The 16,752-nt window shown below is 33.8% G+C and overlaps 1 protein-coding gene and 1 pseudogene across 2 annotated transcripts; one reads left to right on the top strand and one right to left on the bottom strand.

Moving 5' to 3' along the window:
- The first annotated feature begins 3,815 nt into the window (after positions 1-3,815).
- Positions 3,816-5,612, top strand: LOC144552615 (RING-H2 finger protein ATL13 pseudogene; annotated as a pseudogene). Its single transcript, XR_013511178.1, has one exon. The product of XR_013511178.1 is annotated as an RING-H2 finger protein ATL13 pseudogene (transcript).
- A 1,290-nt stretch (positions 5,613-6,902) lies between these two features.
- LOC144553472 (UDP-glycosyltransferase 73B1-like) lies at positions 6,903-8,560 on the bottom strand. The gene has a single exon (XM_078301648.1). It carries the CDS (start codon positions 8,499-8,501, stop codon positions 7,029-7,031), a length of 1,473 nt encoding a protein of 490 aa, XP_078157774.1. The 5' UTR covers positions 8,502-8,560; the 3' UTR covers positions 6,903-7,028.
- Positions 8,561-16,752: the final 8,192 nt, after the last annotated feature.

Below are 16,752 nucleotides of genomic sequence, written 5' to 3'. Positions count from 1 at the left end.
GGCATTTAAACCCTCCTCTTTGAAAATATACAGTATTTCAACAAATTTATAAGCGAGTATAATTATTTTCGCATTTCGACTCGAAAAGATAAATATCGGTTAAATAAAAAGTCAGTATTTAAAATACGATTATACCAATTTTACAAAATTAAATTTAGTAAATCTTGAGAACAAAAATACTGTTTTAAATTGTTAAAACTGTGTACAGCATAGTAACAATATACACAAATAAGTTGTATTTTATTCGTTTTTTTTTACGTTTCCAAACCGAACTTCGAATAAAACGTGAGTCACAAATTTTTTGTGAAAAAAACACAATTTTTTTTTAGTTTTTTTTTTTTTGCTTCTTTATTGTACCGAATCATTCTTGAATTATATCTGAATCACAAATTTTTTATCCCGCTGAACTGAATCCAAACTATTCGTTTGTCACTATGGTGTACAGTATTAAAAAAACACCGTTAGTTACTCAAATATTTCACAAATATTTCACGTAAAAAAAGTTATTGCCCTTAAACATATCAAACATAACCATTTTTACTTCTAAATTATCTAAAAAGGTATTAAATCACTTAATTAAAAAAAAAACATTACATAAAAGAAGCGCCTTTCAGTTTTCAAGATGAACAGCTCCATAAATTAGTCACCGAAACCCCATAATGTCGCAAGGGAAGCACAAGGCATAGGAAAGCCCAACCTTCCTGGATCCTGGTCCACTGCACCCGTTTTTCCCGGCACGATTTCTGATGCCATTACTCCTCTTAAGCTCCTAGCCACCCAAATGTCAATGCCTCATCAGACTCTTCTGTGGACTTGGTTTACGGTTGTCCCTGTGGACTAAATTTATCTTGTGCAAAGCAAGCTTCAAAACTACAAACATGTTAAAGTTTTTTTTTTTTTTCTCTTTATTAAAATGAATGCAAGGATCATGGAAGATATATATTTTTTAATTTTTAAACAATATTAGTACATGACCTCATAATGTTTTTTTTTTTGTTGGTTGTAAATCTGTAGGCAATTGTACTAATAGAAAGAGTTATAAGCGAGCTGTTACATAATGTGAGACAACGGGTGTCTATGAAAGCATACAGTTGTAAACAAATTAAAAACGTATAGAGATATATGCATCATGGGGATACAAATTTGATCATCTATACTTGATTGTAATGAGAGAAGCCTATAGATTATTTTCACTGTGCGCATATGACAGCTGAGAATGCACTGAATCAAAATCGAACATAAAACTGAATTAATCGGACCAGGACAGCCACCAAGCAGCATATGACCTCAAAATGGTCAAAAACTAAAAATTACAAGGTCCACGGAGACAAAATCTTTTGTGGATTTTGAAGTAATCAACCTTCATATTTAAATTTTCTATTTATATTGACAAAAGAAACTAATAAAAAAATTTACTTGAGAAACTTCCTTCCATTAATACGGAAATATAATAATAAAAAGAAGAAGTAGAAAACCCATTTGGAACACTTTTCATCCTATGAATTAATCAAATTGCCTAAAGACACTTAGCACCTAATGCTAATTAAAGACAATAAAGAAGAATTTGTGTAACAAAAAACAAGGCAGGATAACTGCGCAAAAAGACAAAAGAGTGGATGTGAAGGGATAATGCCATGAATCCATGATAGAAAGCACCAAAAATTTGTTTTTTGTTTTTTTGCTTTTATGAAATTGCGCCTAAAATAAAATTAATTTGGTCTCTTGTTGCACGGGAAGGGAATTTAATGGGGCTTTGGATTTGCTGCTCATTAAAATCAATTAATTTCTGGCAAGTCAAGGCCCAGAAGTAAACCATCAGGATTTGAACCGGGCCTTGGATGCTGTTCCTCAGATCCCACATTGTCTTGTTTTAATAATAGAAATTAGAGGGAATTTCTTGTATACCTCAAAAATGATTTTTTTTAAATAGAATTAAATTTAAAGATTTTAACGAAATAAGTATTGAATTTTATTTTTATGAAACATAGCTTTACTGATTCTGTGGATCGGTGAAAGCAATTTACAATACAAATAGTAAGTATGGTGGAGCAAATGCATTTCTGCCTCCACGTGATCGGTGGAGCTGTTTTTTTTTATAAAAAATCAAATCCAGCATGCTTGCTTCGTTGAAATATTTAAATTTGATGTTATTTAAAAAAATCTCCAAAATGTCTCAAAATCATGTATTTTCTTTTAAAATTCATAATATCATATTTAACATTCTAAATTTTAAAATCTCACCAATTACGCATTTTTGAAAAACTATTTGTTCTCTGAAATTGATCAGTAAGAAGACGGAACATTTTTCTTACACAAACTGCATATTTTTATCTTTCAATAAAAGATAAAATGGATACGTTATAACTTATAAAGTGAATTTTAATATAAAAGTCAATAAATTAGATAAATTTGTAATTTTTTGAAATTTAGAAGGGTAGAAGGGAAAAAAGTAATTTTGAATTTTTCTAGGACATGATATTATAAAAGTTTTATTATTGTCAGTTTCGTTTCTTCATTTGAAAAAAAAATTAAGGATAATTCTGGACAGTAATTTTTATGATATATCTAACTTATATGATACGAATATTTAAAATAAAATTACTTAGATTTTAAAAAAAGTTAATTTTCAGATGCAGTCTTAATTATTTAGATATGACAAGTATTAAATTTGATTGATAATTTATTATAAAGTCATTAAAACTTCAGCGGTAATAATTTTACTTGTGTGATGAAAAATTAAATATCCTTTTAAATTAATTCAAAACTGTAACAAGTGATATTTAATAATAAAAATAAATTTACAATTTCATATATTTTTGTAACAAAATTTTTTTTTAAAATAAATGTACCACTTTTATATGTGCGTTAAAAATACTAATAAAATAAAATCAACTGATGTCAATTCAAATCGTTAGATGTGATATCTATATTAAAATGTAATTGGAGACCAAATTTACATTTTTTTACTATTATTAAGTTTGTTTTGAAATTACTGATTTTAATAAACAGTGAAAAAATTTTGGATCATTGAAAACAATCATTTTAAAACTGACTTATTAAATAGTAAAAAATTTTAACATTTTATTATATATTGAATATTGAACCGTTTGAATCAATTGTTTGACTTTAAAAATATATATATAAAAAAAAAAAAAAAACTGAAACGTTTGTTCTACAGTTATATTAGCCAACCTCTGTATATTTTTACTGTTAATTCCAGTGTATAATTGGATGTACCAGTATGTAAACGCCGGTACCAATTTAAATTATTTAATTTGTCATTTATGGCTATACTCGGCTAGTCTTGACCTTTCCCTCTTAGCTGTCATTTTCAAACTTTAATGAGATTCATTCAGTTCAGGTCAACTGATCACAAAAGATATAACAATAATAAATTAATAGCAAATATTAATTTGCAATCCCAAGGAAACACAAACACTATCTAAAAGCTACACAAACTAGGACTAGGTGGCAAATTAATACTCTCTTAGTCACAAATCACAATTGATAGAAAGAAAGATAGCTCAATTCATTGAAAATTTGAAAACGCTCTCTCTCCTGTTTCTTTCTTTCTTTTCTGTCTCTTCTATCCTAGTTCTAGTGCAAAGAGACTACTGATCTTATATCTAGTCTCCTCGTACCTACCTACTCTTATATTACATCACCTTCTTTAGGTAAAAGTAAATCCCCAAATAAGGGGAACTCCTTTTAACCTCTCAAAGCCAAATCATGGATTTCTCTTTCTTTCTTTCTCTCATCTTTTCTGACATTGTTTAAGTAGCCACCTCCTCTCTCTGTACGCCTCAAACCTAAATTCTAAACACACCATTCTCTCTCTTTCTCTCTTTTTCTCTCAACATGAATTTGTTAACACACATACACAGTGAGATCTTCTCACCTCCCATACAACAACTTCCCTTACCATACCTTCCGCCACCACCGCCACCTCCAGCAACCCTACCTCCTGCATCTCCACTTGCACCACCTCCCCCACTTTCCCCCTACCAAAACCTCCTTCAAAACAAGCTCAGCCCAAGCATCCTCCTCGTAATCATAGTTCTAGCTCTTATCTTCTTCATCTCTGCTCTACTCCACCTCCTCGTACGCTTTCTTCTAAAACGAGCCAACCGAGACTCCGACAACTCTGATTTGAACTCTGTAACTGCCATGCAGGGCCAGTTACAGCAACTCTTCCATTTACACGATTCAGGTGTCGACCAATCCTTCATCGACACGCTCCCGATATTTCAATACAAAACAATCATTGGCGTGAAAGACCCGTTCGATTGCGCTGTTTGTCTTTGTGAGTTTGAAGGCGATGATAAGCTGAGGCTTCTGCCGAAATGTAGCCATGCATTTCATGTAGATTGTATCGACACATGGTTGCTGACTCATTCCACATGCCCTTTATGTAGAAGAAGCCTCTTAATTGATAATTTCTCTCCTAATAATAGTAGAGGTCCCACAGTTTTCATTCTGGAGTCGGGGAGCGAGAGCTCGAGAGAGATTGCATCTGACAGAGTTGAGCCACCGGGATCAAATTCAAACTTGAGTTCGCTAAGAGAGAATGAAATGTCGCCTTCTGTCGATGAGAAGGTACAAAAAACAGAAGAGAAGGTGGTTACTGTCAAGCTTGGAAAATTTAAGTGCATAGAATTAGAGCCAAGAGAAGCAGAAGGCACAAGCAGTACTGGTAATAAATCTAACAAAGGAAACATGAGCAGTAGGAGGAGGTGTTTTTCTATGGGCTCATATGAGTATGTCATGGATGAACAAACTTCTCTTCAAGTCACAATCAAACCTAATTCAAAGAAAAAGCCAGCTGTCAAGAAGCCAGCACGGCGCCGCCTTGCCATGTCAGAATGTGATTGCTACTCAAGACGAGACGTGTTCAAAGGGGTATTGGATTCGTCACGTTTCTCGTGTGCTCAAGCAGAGAGTACAAGATCTAGTATCAGTGCAAAGGGCAGCAGTATACAAAAGAAAGACAGTTTTTCGGTCTCGAAAATTTGGATGGTGCCCAAAAAAGATCAAAACATCCCGATTTCTGATGATTTCAAAAGGCGTGCTGTATCATTTCGGTTACCATTACACCGGCCGACGCCAGTTGGAGGCATGAGTCCGGTTAAATTGTTGGGGTTGGAAAATAAGAGCTTTGGAAGTGAAATTGATTGGGATTTGGAGGAAGGAAGTTGTATTGATGGAAGTAGCATCGCGCCTTCTCTTGCCGATGAGACAGCGGTACGGGTTCCATCTTTTGCCAGAAGAACCTTGCATTGGGTCATAGGAAGGCAAAACAAGAGTTGATTATATATGTTAATCTATTTTCTTTGTAAAACAAGTTAACAGATTTTGAGTTTTTGAATTTTTGACAACAAATTCATAGAAGATAAATGCTCGTGCGGGGCAGTCCGATGGGCATCGGATCAAATTCGCGGAACTTAATTCGGTCGGATGTCCATTTAAAACCTTCCTATTGGCATCAAGATTCGTGCAGACTTGATTAACGTGAATTTTAACATGTATGCACAAATCTTAATGCAAATTAGATGGTTGTCACCGGACACCGATGCCCATCGGACTGCCCCCTGAAACTTTAGATTATAGGTGCATGTCTTTTTTTTTTTTTTTTTTTTTGGAGGTGCTTCTATCTAGCAATTCAATGAACTAGAAAATTGTTTATGCTGATTATCAATGGTTACCAAGTTATGTATTTCTACATTCTAAATTTCTTCATTCAAGTTAGCTTTCTTTATTGAAAAGGAAGGTCTTAGTGTAGGTATTATTGTACTGATTCAACTTTGAGGTTTCTTTATTTGGAGAAGCAGTCTTTCTAAACAAATTAAATTTGATGAATAAGAGAGAAGTAGAGCAGGTGCAAGTGCAACATAAATATCAGATTGTACGCAACAATATTACTTCTTAATTAAATACAGCATAAAAAAGATCAATTTTTTGAATTCAAATTATTTTGAATCTGTCTGTCTTTGGTAAGTGCAAACAACTATGTTCATTTATTCAGCCTCACATCATGACCTTGAATCTGCAAAAGGTTAGGTTGCAGTTGTGTAGTAAATGCTCTTTGGCAGAGTAGTGTATAAATGAATTTTGAGCAATAGTCACTTGAAAGGCCTTGAGAAATTCATATATTAATTAAAAAGAGCTAGGCTTTTATTCTTGCTCATATCTTTAAGAAAATTTATTAATTTTTTTATTTTCAAAATTGATACTGAGATGTGATAGGGTGTATTACAACGCCAAGAAATTGTAATGAACACACAAGTGTAATTTACCTTTTAAAGCTTAGTTCAAAAGCTTCACGGATTGATAGTGAAGTAGAATGGTTACAAATGGATTCTTCTTTATTTAATTGAGCATTCATGGCACACCAAGGTTTTAAAACCAATCACATGCGCCACATGTCTCACGGTCCCATGCAATTAAGACTTTACCTGTCACTCCATTGCTGTAATCAGCATTCAGCAACAGATGAGATTGCTGCCTTCTTTCGTTTCAAATACGAGGCTCTGTCTTACTGGGTAAAGGCCCAATTAATGATTGGCCCATCATTAAAGCCTATTACTGAAATGTAAAAGCTCAATTAATGTTTGGCCCATCATGTAAGCCCATTACAGAATAAGCCTGATTTGATTTAATCAAAGTACATTTAATAATTCAAAACTAGTACAGTCCCACATGACCTGGAAATAAATCTGCTGTGATTCTAAAGGGATCGCAGGACCCTGTTATTTCAAATCCATCCATTTATCTGTCTGGAGATTCGTGCATAAAAAATAAGTGTTGTTGAAATTTGTGCATTCCAGAAAGTGAAAGGCTGGATTTGGAATCACAGGGTCCTGCGATCCCTTTAGAATCACAGCAGATTTATTTTCCACATAACCTGTAATCTGAAACTATTGCACTAAAGAAGAAAATTTATTTCACTGAACAACTATATATACGATACATTAATGTTATTATACTGGTTTCGGATAGAAACCTAGAATAAACAGAGATTTAGATCACGATCAAACTACTAACCCATTCTCACAGCATTTTTCAAAACCCTTATCAGAGCTTAAGTCAACTCGTTTTGTCTTATTGTCACGCATCTTTACGAGCTCATTCAACAGCTGTTCAAGTGCCAGTTGTGAAGGTCCACCCTTTGCTACCGCCTTGCTGGCAGTTTGCTGGAGCTCGGCCGCTTTTTCCCGCACCTTGTCGTCTTCCATGACCCGTTTCACCCCGTGTTCCACAGCCGTTCTGCCCACAATCTCGTCTCTCTTTGCACCGATGCGAACTCCTGCACCAAGCAAATCTACGACAAGTTTTTCGTTCAATGACTGCTCTGCGATCATTGGCCAACACAAGATCGGCACGCCGGAACTTATACTCTCTAGTACAGAGTTCCATCCACAGTGGCTGAGGAACGCACTCGTAGCAGCATGTTCTAACACTTGCTTTTGTGGGACCCAACCCCTGACAATCTTACCTCGTGCTGATATGTCCAGTACAAGGGACTCAGGTGGTAGCCACGTCTTGGATCGTACGGCCCAGATGAAAGGGTGGCCAGAGGCGATCAATCCGTGGGCCACCTCGTCAAGCTGTTCATTTGACACATAGGTCTGTGTTCCAAACGACACATAGAGAACCGACTCATGTTTCCTCTCTCTCTCATCTAGCCATGTCAGACAGCCCTCTTCATCTGTAATCTCTTCATTTATCAGAGAACCAGCAAGCATACACAAGGGCCCCGCAAGCCATGCACGTGCACCTCCATGGTAGAATGACTCGAACAACTCAACATATCCTTGCTCTATGTCAATAAAACTATTGACCAATATGCCCTGACTGCTAGTATCTGTATCACCAACTCCATCCATGAAAAAGACATAATTAAATAAGACCTGAGTTATCGGATCATCCAAGTTCGAGAACTTGGTTATGTCATCAGGAATCAGATCTTTGGTTAACAAGAGAGAAGGAGGCATGCCCGGTATGGTGAACGGTTGGTCATCTTTCAGCATGTTTGATGCTACGGACTTGCAAATAGCCATGGAGAAGACCGACATGCCGTGAAACACGATTCGTGGTATGTCGAGTTCATTGGCGACTGGCAGGGTAAACCCGAGGAAGAAATCAGAGATGATGCATATAGGTGGAGGGGAGAAGTTGGAGAGGAGTTGGCGAAAGGGGTTGAGGAGAAGAGATGTGGCCCGGAGGAAGGTGGGGTAGAGAGAAGGAGAAGGAAGAGTGTCGGTGGATTCGATGCCGGTAGGAAGGGGCGGTAAGGAGGGGAAAGGAAGGGAAAGGATGTAGATGTTGGGGTGTGTGTGTGAAGGAAGGTGCCGGTGGAAGAAGGCGGCGTTCGCCGGAGTGGTGATGAGACTGATGGAGAGGTGGCGGTGGTGGGAGGAGAGGAAGGCAGCGAGGTGGAGGAGGGGGATGGTGTGGCCTTTTGCCATGAAAGGGAATATCACAACGCTTTCTTTCGTTGCCATGACAGGAATTTCGTGTTTGGTTTTGGTTTTGGTTTGCGTTGTCAGGAATTAGAGGACCAGGCTATTAATTATGCCATACTGCCATGGGATATATATTATATAATGTCTCTGTTTTGGCAACTCAAAAAGAATGGGACTAAAAATTAAAAATAAGATTGAGAAATTTGAACGAGTGAATGAATGCAACCTCTCATCAACCTCTCATTTTTCGATGCGCAGATATTTAGATGCCCAAGGAATTTATTATAAATAGTAAACTTACAATTGATTGATATCAATTTCGAGGAATCGAGATGACTCAGTTATGGCCACTGTGATCAATAGCATTCATTGGAAAATCGCCATTGAGAATTAAGGAATTTTTTTTTTTCCGTAGAAATTAATATAAAACTTGAGAAAGAATACATTAATTTTTTAATTGGTAGAAAGATCGGTAACAATTGTGTTGACAGGTATAAATATTACCGATTCTAACTTTCTTTTCTTTTCTTTTTTACCGTCAAAATCAACCACTGTGAATGTTTGGTACATGAATGTTTTGTACCGCCTCGATCGAAAATACAGCAGTGATTGAACTGTAAGTATAGTAAAAGAATTAGACATTAAAAACAAACCTAATAGTAAATATAATTTACAAAGATGCCAACAGGGTCGGCCCAAAAAGGAGATACAATTTAGAGAAATATGGTGTTGCTTCAATACCGAGACCGAATCGTCTGCCCCCGGGGGCAGGAAATTCCTGCCCCCAGAGTCTCTGCGGGTGGGGCTCATTTAAAAACAGTAACAATAGTTAAACCCTTAAACAGTAATCGGTTCCACCCCGCAGAGACTCTGGAGGCAGGAATTTCCTGCCCCCCGGGGGGCAGACGATTTGGTTTCCTCAATACCAGCTACCTCTGACATTATTTTCATAACAGCAGAAAACTACAAAAAAAAATCTGAGTTAGGATCAGTAATATTTATACCGTTCTAAACTTTGAGATTTTTAAGATCGGTACATTTGCTATGGATCTTTCTATCAATTCAAAAACGGTTGTATTCTTTCTGTTTTTCTCTTTAGTTTTATATTAATTTCTATTAAAAAAAAAATTTCCGAGAAATAATGCCTCTGTTCTAATTTGAGGTGGGTATTTTTTTTGGTTCAGCCTAAAAATGGGGATTCAAATCTGAGCATCCTTCTATTTTTGAATTCGAACCGTTCAAAATTGATCATACGATTTCAATTACATATGATTTTTTTTAATAGATTATATTAATATAAAAAAAAAAGATAATCAAAGTCGTGTGATCAATTTTGAATGGTTCGAATTGAAAAATAGGAGGGTACTCAAAGAAATAAATCCTAAAAATATTTTCTTGCTATATAGTACCACCCATCTATGATTAAATTAATTTCTGACAATTATTACGACATAAACCATGCAACATGTGCAACCAATTGTACTACCGATATTTATAGCACGATAATAATTAATTTCAAGAATGGAACACTATCTGTGAGGAATACTATCAGTATACCGTCGCGGATACTACTCTTGTTAATAAAAAAAAAACACCTTTATATTGGTATATCCTCGCAAATAGTCACTTTTTATCTCGCAGATACTATTCCATTCGGTAGTACAATTATTATCATGCTATAAATATCGGTAGTCAGACATCTGGGAAATAGACAGAAGATTAGGTTTTGGACAGATAATTAGGAAATAGGATTAAAGAAATTATTTGAATCGGCAAATCTTCAGAATTACCTAAGATTAAATATTTCAGAAGATGCTCACAATGAGATGACTATGTTACAAAGAGAGATGAATTCACACATGTTGCAACTATCAACAAATGCAGACGGTTAAATCAGCGTATAAAGCAATCAAGAATGGTCCGAGAAAAAAGTTTGAAACCTTCAAAATCGAAATGGAAGGGACCACCAAAGTTTGAGGTACCCGCATGGTTAGTCTCATTTAACAAAATCTTAACAGTAGATAACCTAAAAAAGCGGTGATGGAGTCTCATAAATGGAATGAAATCCGAATCAGTTCTTTATTTATTCAATAATTGTGTGCAATCAAGATTGTTTTATAGACTGGTTGAGATTAAGATACCGGGAGGAATGACAATTATTGCTGATGAAAGAAAGATCGGTTCTGATAATAACTATATTTATTATATGAAGAGAACGTTGTAACCGAATTTTCAGAGAAACATCCCTCATGACATAGATTGAAACCCCAATGGAAATCAGCTCATCATCAGAAGATTGAGAAAAATGTTGAGATGTTACAATATTAATTAGAATAATATTTTTACTATTTTGTTGATGTATTTTTTTTTTTTTGTCTCTATTGTTGTTATTTCTTTTTCATTTTTTTTTATGCTCAATTGTCTTGATGAGCAACATTGTTTTGTTTATCCTCTACAGTTAAAACTCCCTTATAATGATTAAGAATGAGGGCTATAGGCCCTCTTTTCTTTTTCAAAAAAATAAAAAAAGTTTTCAAGTGCTAAAATAGGTCACAGTCGGAGCAAATGACAAACAATTTAATTAGTAGTTAGCGTAGTGAATTTTGAGATATCATAAATAAAATTAATAAAATCTTCTATTCAAGATATGACAATTCGCTGACATGGCTGATTACGTGTCAGACGCTCGTTAATCTGCCAAAAATAGATGATATAATATATTACTTGCAACTCAAGATCTCTCGCCTATATAAAGTCAAATATGTGTAACATCATGATTACCTTATTAATGAAATTTTTGAATAATTTAGTACTCATATTTCTCGCTCTCTCACTTCACCTTCATGCACATTTTCTCAAAATTCATTTTCAAAATTACAAACTACGTACTAGGCAAAAATTACGAAAGTCAAATATGTGACTCAGATAATGAATATTTTCAAATATACGGACTCAGATAATGGGTTATGGATATATTTGAGTATGTTTTCAGTATATATGGACATGAGCATTTTTAATGCGGCCGTATTTAAAAACATTATATTAACAGAAGTGTTGAAAATTAGTATTTGATTTATTGACTAACACAATATTCTTTATTTGAGATGTGACGTTTTTAAAATCAGACAAGTGTGTTTGTAATAAATATTAAAGTTGAGATGCTTGATTCTCACTTTATATTCAAAATTGGTTGCCCAAATAAGCTCCATGTTAAATTAAGTTTAAAATTAGACTAGTGTGTTTGTAATAAATATTAAAGTTGAGATGCTTGATTCTCACTTTATGTTAAATTAAGTTTAAAATCAGACTATTGTGTTTGTAATAAATATTAAAGTTGAGATGCTTGATTCTCACTTTATATTCAAAATTGGTTGTCCAAATAAGCTCCATGTTAAATCAAGATTTTGTATGATCGAAGTAGTAATTAATTGACAAAATAAAATCATAAATATGTATTTTGTACTGAAATAATATCCGGTCAGTACTATAAAATAGACTTATTTGTGCTATTACACAAAATTGTGACCGTTCATCCTAACTGTTAGTGTGGAAATTTGAAATTAAATACATCCTTGTCACACACACATATATAGAGAGAAAGAGTTTTGCGAAGGGCGGATTCAGAATTTTCGTCAAAAGAGGACAAAAAACGTATCAAATCGGATTTAAACCCATTAACGAATTGGATACTCGATAAATAAACAATGTTTTGACTTATATTTTTCAATGCTCCGACTTGTAATTTCTGATGCTTTAACTTATAATTCTAACTAACAATCATTATTCAAGAAATTTATTTTGATTTTAACAATAAATTTAATCCGTATAACAATCCTGGAGAAGCAAAGTCGATCAGTACCAATATATCACCACTAAAACTCAAAATCCAGGGGAGACGGCTGCCCCCCTGTTACATGCTGGATACGCCCCAGTTGCGAAGTCCACGTAAGCTGCTGCATAGTGGTGACATTCATGAAATTGGACTGAAAATAAAACATATTCGTCGGTCTCTCTACAATTTGGCGCTGTCCGTGGGGTGGGTTAAAAATGGCAAGCAATTATCTTGATGGCAATATGATAAATTCTTAGACTCCAGAAGATGGTCATGATAGGAGGATCAAGGCTATTCCTCACCCATAGATCCTTTTCTCGAAGGACGTTGCCAAGCCGAGAGGAGAGAAGCTCACTCTGTTGGATTTGCGCAGCTTGTACACCCTTACGGGGTGTGTTCAAGTAGTATCTGGCATCGCTTAGGCCAACTTCATGGACCCGGGTGTATTGGGAAGGTAGAGCAAATGAAGACAGGAGGGATGTTATGAGTTACTAGCTTCCTACTTGGCCTTGGCTTACTGAACGGGGGCAGGAAGGGGTTTCGGTAATGAGCGATTTAGGAAGGAAGCAGAAGACCGGTCTAGTCAGGCATTAAGGAGCATTTGCCATTTGAAAAAAACGGATTATTAAGACATTCCAATCGGAGTGGTCCTGCGGTTGGTCCCATTCCAGCAACAGGGCGAGCTACTTCCAGACTGTAGTCAGTAGTAAAGGAAGGCAAACCCCTGGACTAAAGACCCACGCGGGGGGGGGGGGGGGGGGGGGGGGGTATAAGCTGCACCCTTATTAGGATTAGTTACATCTATGGTCCAAAAGGAGCTAACTTAAACCCGCTTTCCTTGCTTGTTGATCTAGTTTCTGCGGACTTCGCAGACTATCAGACGATCATTATCAGACGATGTTCTATCGTCTTCATCTCTAATAAAGAAGAAGGAAGAAGGGGGTTCCGAATGAGACAGTAATGGTTCGTAATTAATTTTAATTTCTTTTAGTGTTACGAATTGAAAACAAATTTCACATGCATCTTAGAAATTAATATCTAAAATTAATTAGCGAATATGGATTAATATTTTTCCCAACATAACATTTTAAAAGAAATTTTATTAAAAATATATATATTTATAAAATTATCATACATCATTAAAATTACAATTGAGATTGTCACTTGAGATTTAAAATTAGGATAATGAAATTATCAATGTAGACAGGCTCAAACTAAAAAAATTAGAATTGTTGGGACAAAGTATGTTAACAAATTAAATGGGCCTTTGGTTAATTATATCACATCGGCTCAAAACCTCAAAGTTTGTTATATTGAGCCTAACAGCCCATATCGGGTCCATATTTATGTTACAACTCAAGGCCTCTTATTTTAAATTAACATTTTATATTTAATTACACTTTAGTTTAATTTAAAATATTAGAAAATAAACGAATAGATTTGACAAGAACAAAAAGTCCCAACCATATTTAAAAAAAAAAGTCAGCATAAGTGTGGATCCAAATGAAATTATGGAACTTATTATGCTTTCAAATAGATATGTTATATTTTTTTATGTAATTTCCTTATGTTATAATTTTTCCTTAACAAAACCGAACAAAATCATCTCGTCAGAGACTTTAATAGTAATAAAAACTTTTAGATTGGTTCAAATATTCTTTTTTTTTTGTAAGAGATTCAAAGAGGTTTGGGGTTTCTATTTAATTTTGATAGTTTATGTTGAGAACTTGAGCAATAAACATAAAAATACCCACCAAATTCCGTGGAAAATTACTAGAATAATTTAGAAAACTAGAAATCAAGTGGTTAGCAAAGTACAGACTTCATATATAAAATATGTGGCACATCCAGGAGTGAAAACAGAGCGCGGATAGTGGTAAAATTATATCTCTGTCTCTTTTTTTGTCTTTCGGATACAGATATGGAGCGGATATCAGATGAATATAGATATGGATACAAGTTCGGATCAGATCGGATATTTATTAAAATAATATTAAATTCGTGATATTTATCTTTTTTATAATGATGAATAACATAAATTTTTTATAATATATATTAAAATATATGATATATATCTACTATTCGGATACGGATAATTAAAACGTGAAACTATATCAGTATCTTTATCGATACTGATATTAAAAATATCAATATTAAAATATCAAATATCCACATCTAAATTTTTGAATATATATCAAATACGGATTGGATATATTATCTATACCGTTTTCACCCCTATCAGCACGTCAGTTTCGAAATATTTAGAATAAATTTACTACAGAAGACAGGCACTTTTCACGAGGATAAAATGTGACTTTTCGTGACGGAGTACCGTTATAAACGTATTTTTTCTACTTGCGACGGTACTTTTCACGATGTAGTCCCGTCATAAATGCGTTTTCTCTCTCACAAAAAGTATCTACTTTGTTGTTGTATAATTTAGTCATATTGTGTGGTGACATGAGGACATTTTGGCTTCAACCTATAAACTATGCGGCAGAGAATTGCTCTCTTCTTCTTTCTACACCTCTCTATTTGAATTTGTTGACCATTCCAGACTAAATCACCGACTGGGACCAGTGGACCAACAAACAAAATATTGGTCCGAGTTATAGCATCAAACTATATCCAAACAAAATTTTCAAATTCGGATCAAATAGGCTAAGGTATCAAATTCGGATCATGTTAAACACTAAATGTTGAATATAAATTTACATGAATTTAAAATGGGCCCCTGTATATTTCAAGAGTATGATTAAAATGTTTTGTTATTTTAATTTTGTGTTATAATTATGTTTTACATTTTTATTTTTAATTTCAAAGTTTAAATAGCGAATCTAAACTGTTCAAGATGATCTTAGTATTAAAAATGTATTTTGAGACCAAATTTTATTTTATTTTACATTTATTTACTAATTGTTTAGATATGTATAATATTATTGCTTATAGATTTATTTTCTCTGAAAAGAAAAAAGATAATTAATGAAAATTATACTTGACAGTCATTGTCAAGGTTTAAAAAAAAAACAAATTTATTATTTTTGAATGGTTCATAATCTTCTCTAATAAATAGTAAAAAATTCAGAATATATATATATTTCGGTCTTAATGCATATTTTAGTTTAAAAATTATATTTAACGGTTCGATTTAGACTATTTTGAACTTTGAAAAAGTGAGATACAGATAAAAGATTTGTAAAAATCTTGCCAAGTCTGCGTATGATTCAATAATCAGTAGAATATCTAGTATCTTGACATTAGTTGTGATATATCATAAAAAAAATAAAAAAGAGTTGTGACTAACTCTATTCCCCTGCGCCAGAAGCACAGAATGGTTTTGCAACCGAAATTTTTAAATTAGTATCTCAATAATTCAAAATTAAACAACTATCACTCAAAATTTTAAATTTCAAATCTTACCACTCACGTATTCTGGGAACGTGCACCAAATTTTTTGGTGCGCCAGTTGGGAATGCACGTCAAATTATTATTTTAGTTATGTTCTTTTATGTTTGAAATTTTATTCTATTCTGTTTTGTTATGTGGTGTTTAGACTTATATGTACACATCAAATTTAACGGTGAAATTGTAGAAAATAAAATGCACTTGTTTAATAAAAAAAGAATTGTACAAAATTTGCATTAAAAATTACTACAACAAATTATACGCACAACCTGAGCAATGTTTTGTACTTAGTAAGTTGGTGCACAAATTACTACAAATTATACGTACAATCTGATCAGCGTCTTATACTACAAATTATACGCCAAACAAAACAAAACTAAAAAAAATATTTGGTACGCTTTCTGAGGGTGTGCACTATAAAATAATAATTATTATAATTTGGCGTTCATCCTGAGAATGCGCGGGTAGTAAGAATTGAAATTTAGAGTTTTGAGTGATAGTTATTTAATTTTTAATTATTAGAGTGCTAACTAAAAAAAATCCGATTAGTAAAAATTTGCTAACCGGTAAAGCCTAGAAAAAAATTTACTGTAGAAATAGACAAACAAGGAAGCAACGCAGAACAACACAGCAGCATAATAGATATTCACATGTCACATGTATGTACTGATAGATGAACTGACTATTCAGAAAAATCATTACAACCAAACACCATACATAACACAAAGCAAGAGGGCTCCCCATGTACTCAGTTTGATTTGATGTCCCCATGTTTCATAAAATAACAAATATTATTGAATTACTGATTATATAATGAAAGAGGCCATGGTAATATAGATATTACGGATCGATCCATGATATGAATATGATATTCATATGAAAATATACGTGCTGACCAAATTTTATATTTTTCACTAGATAGAAAATTATTGTTTTTGAATATTCAGAAGTTTCAAATTAAGTGATTTTCTACTAGTTTAAAAAATTAGCAAAAAAAGTTCTAAAAATATGTAAAATTCAGTCTAAATTACATTTTCATTTGATGATTGTGTT

Source organism: Carex rostrata, chromosome 4 (genome assembly GCF_964058835.1).
Source record: "Carex rostrata chromosome 4, lpCarRost1.2, whole genome shotgun sequence".
Classification (NCBI taxonomy): Eukaryota; Viridiplantae; Streptophyta; class Magnoliopsida; order Poales; family Cyperaceae; genus Carex; species Carex rostrata.
Note: the sequence above shows the minus strand (reverse complement) of the source record. Positions and strands in the feature narration are given on the sequence as shown.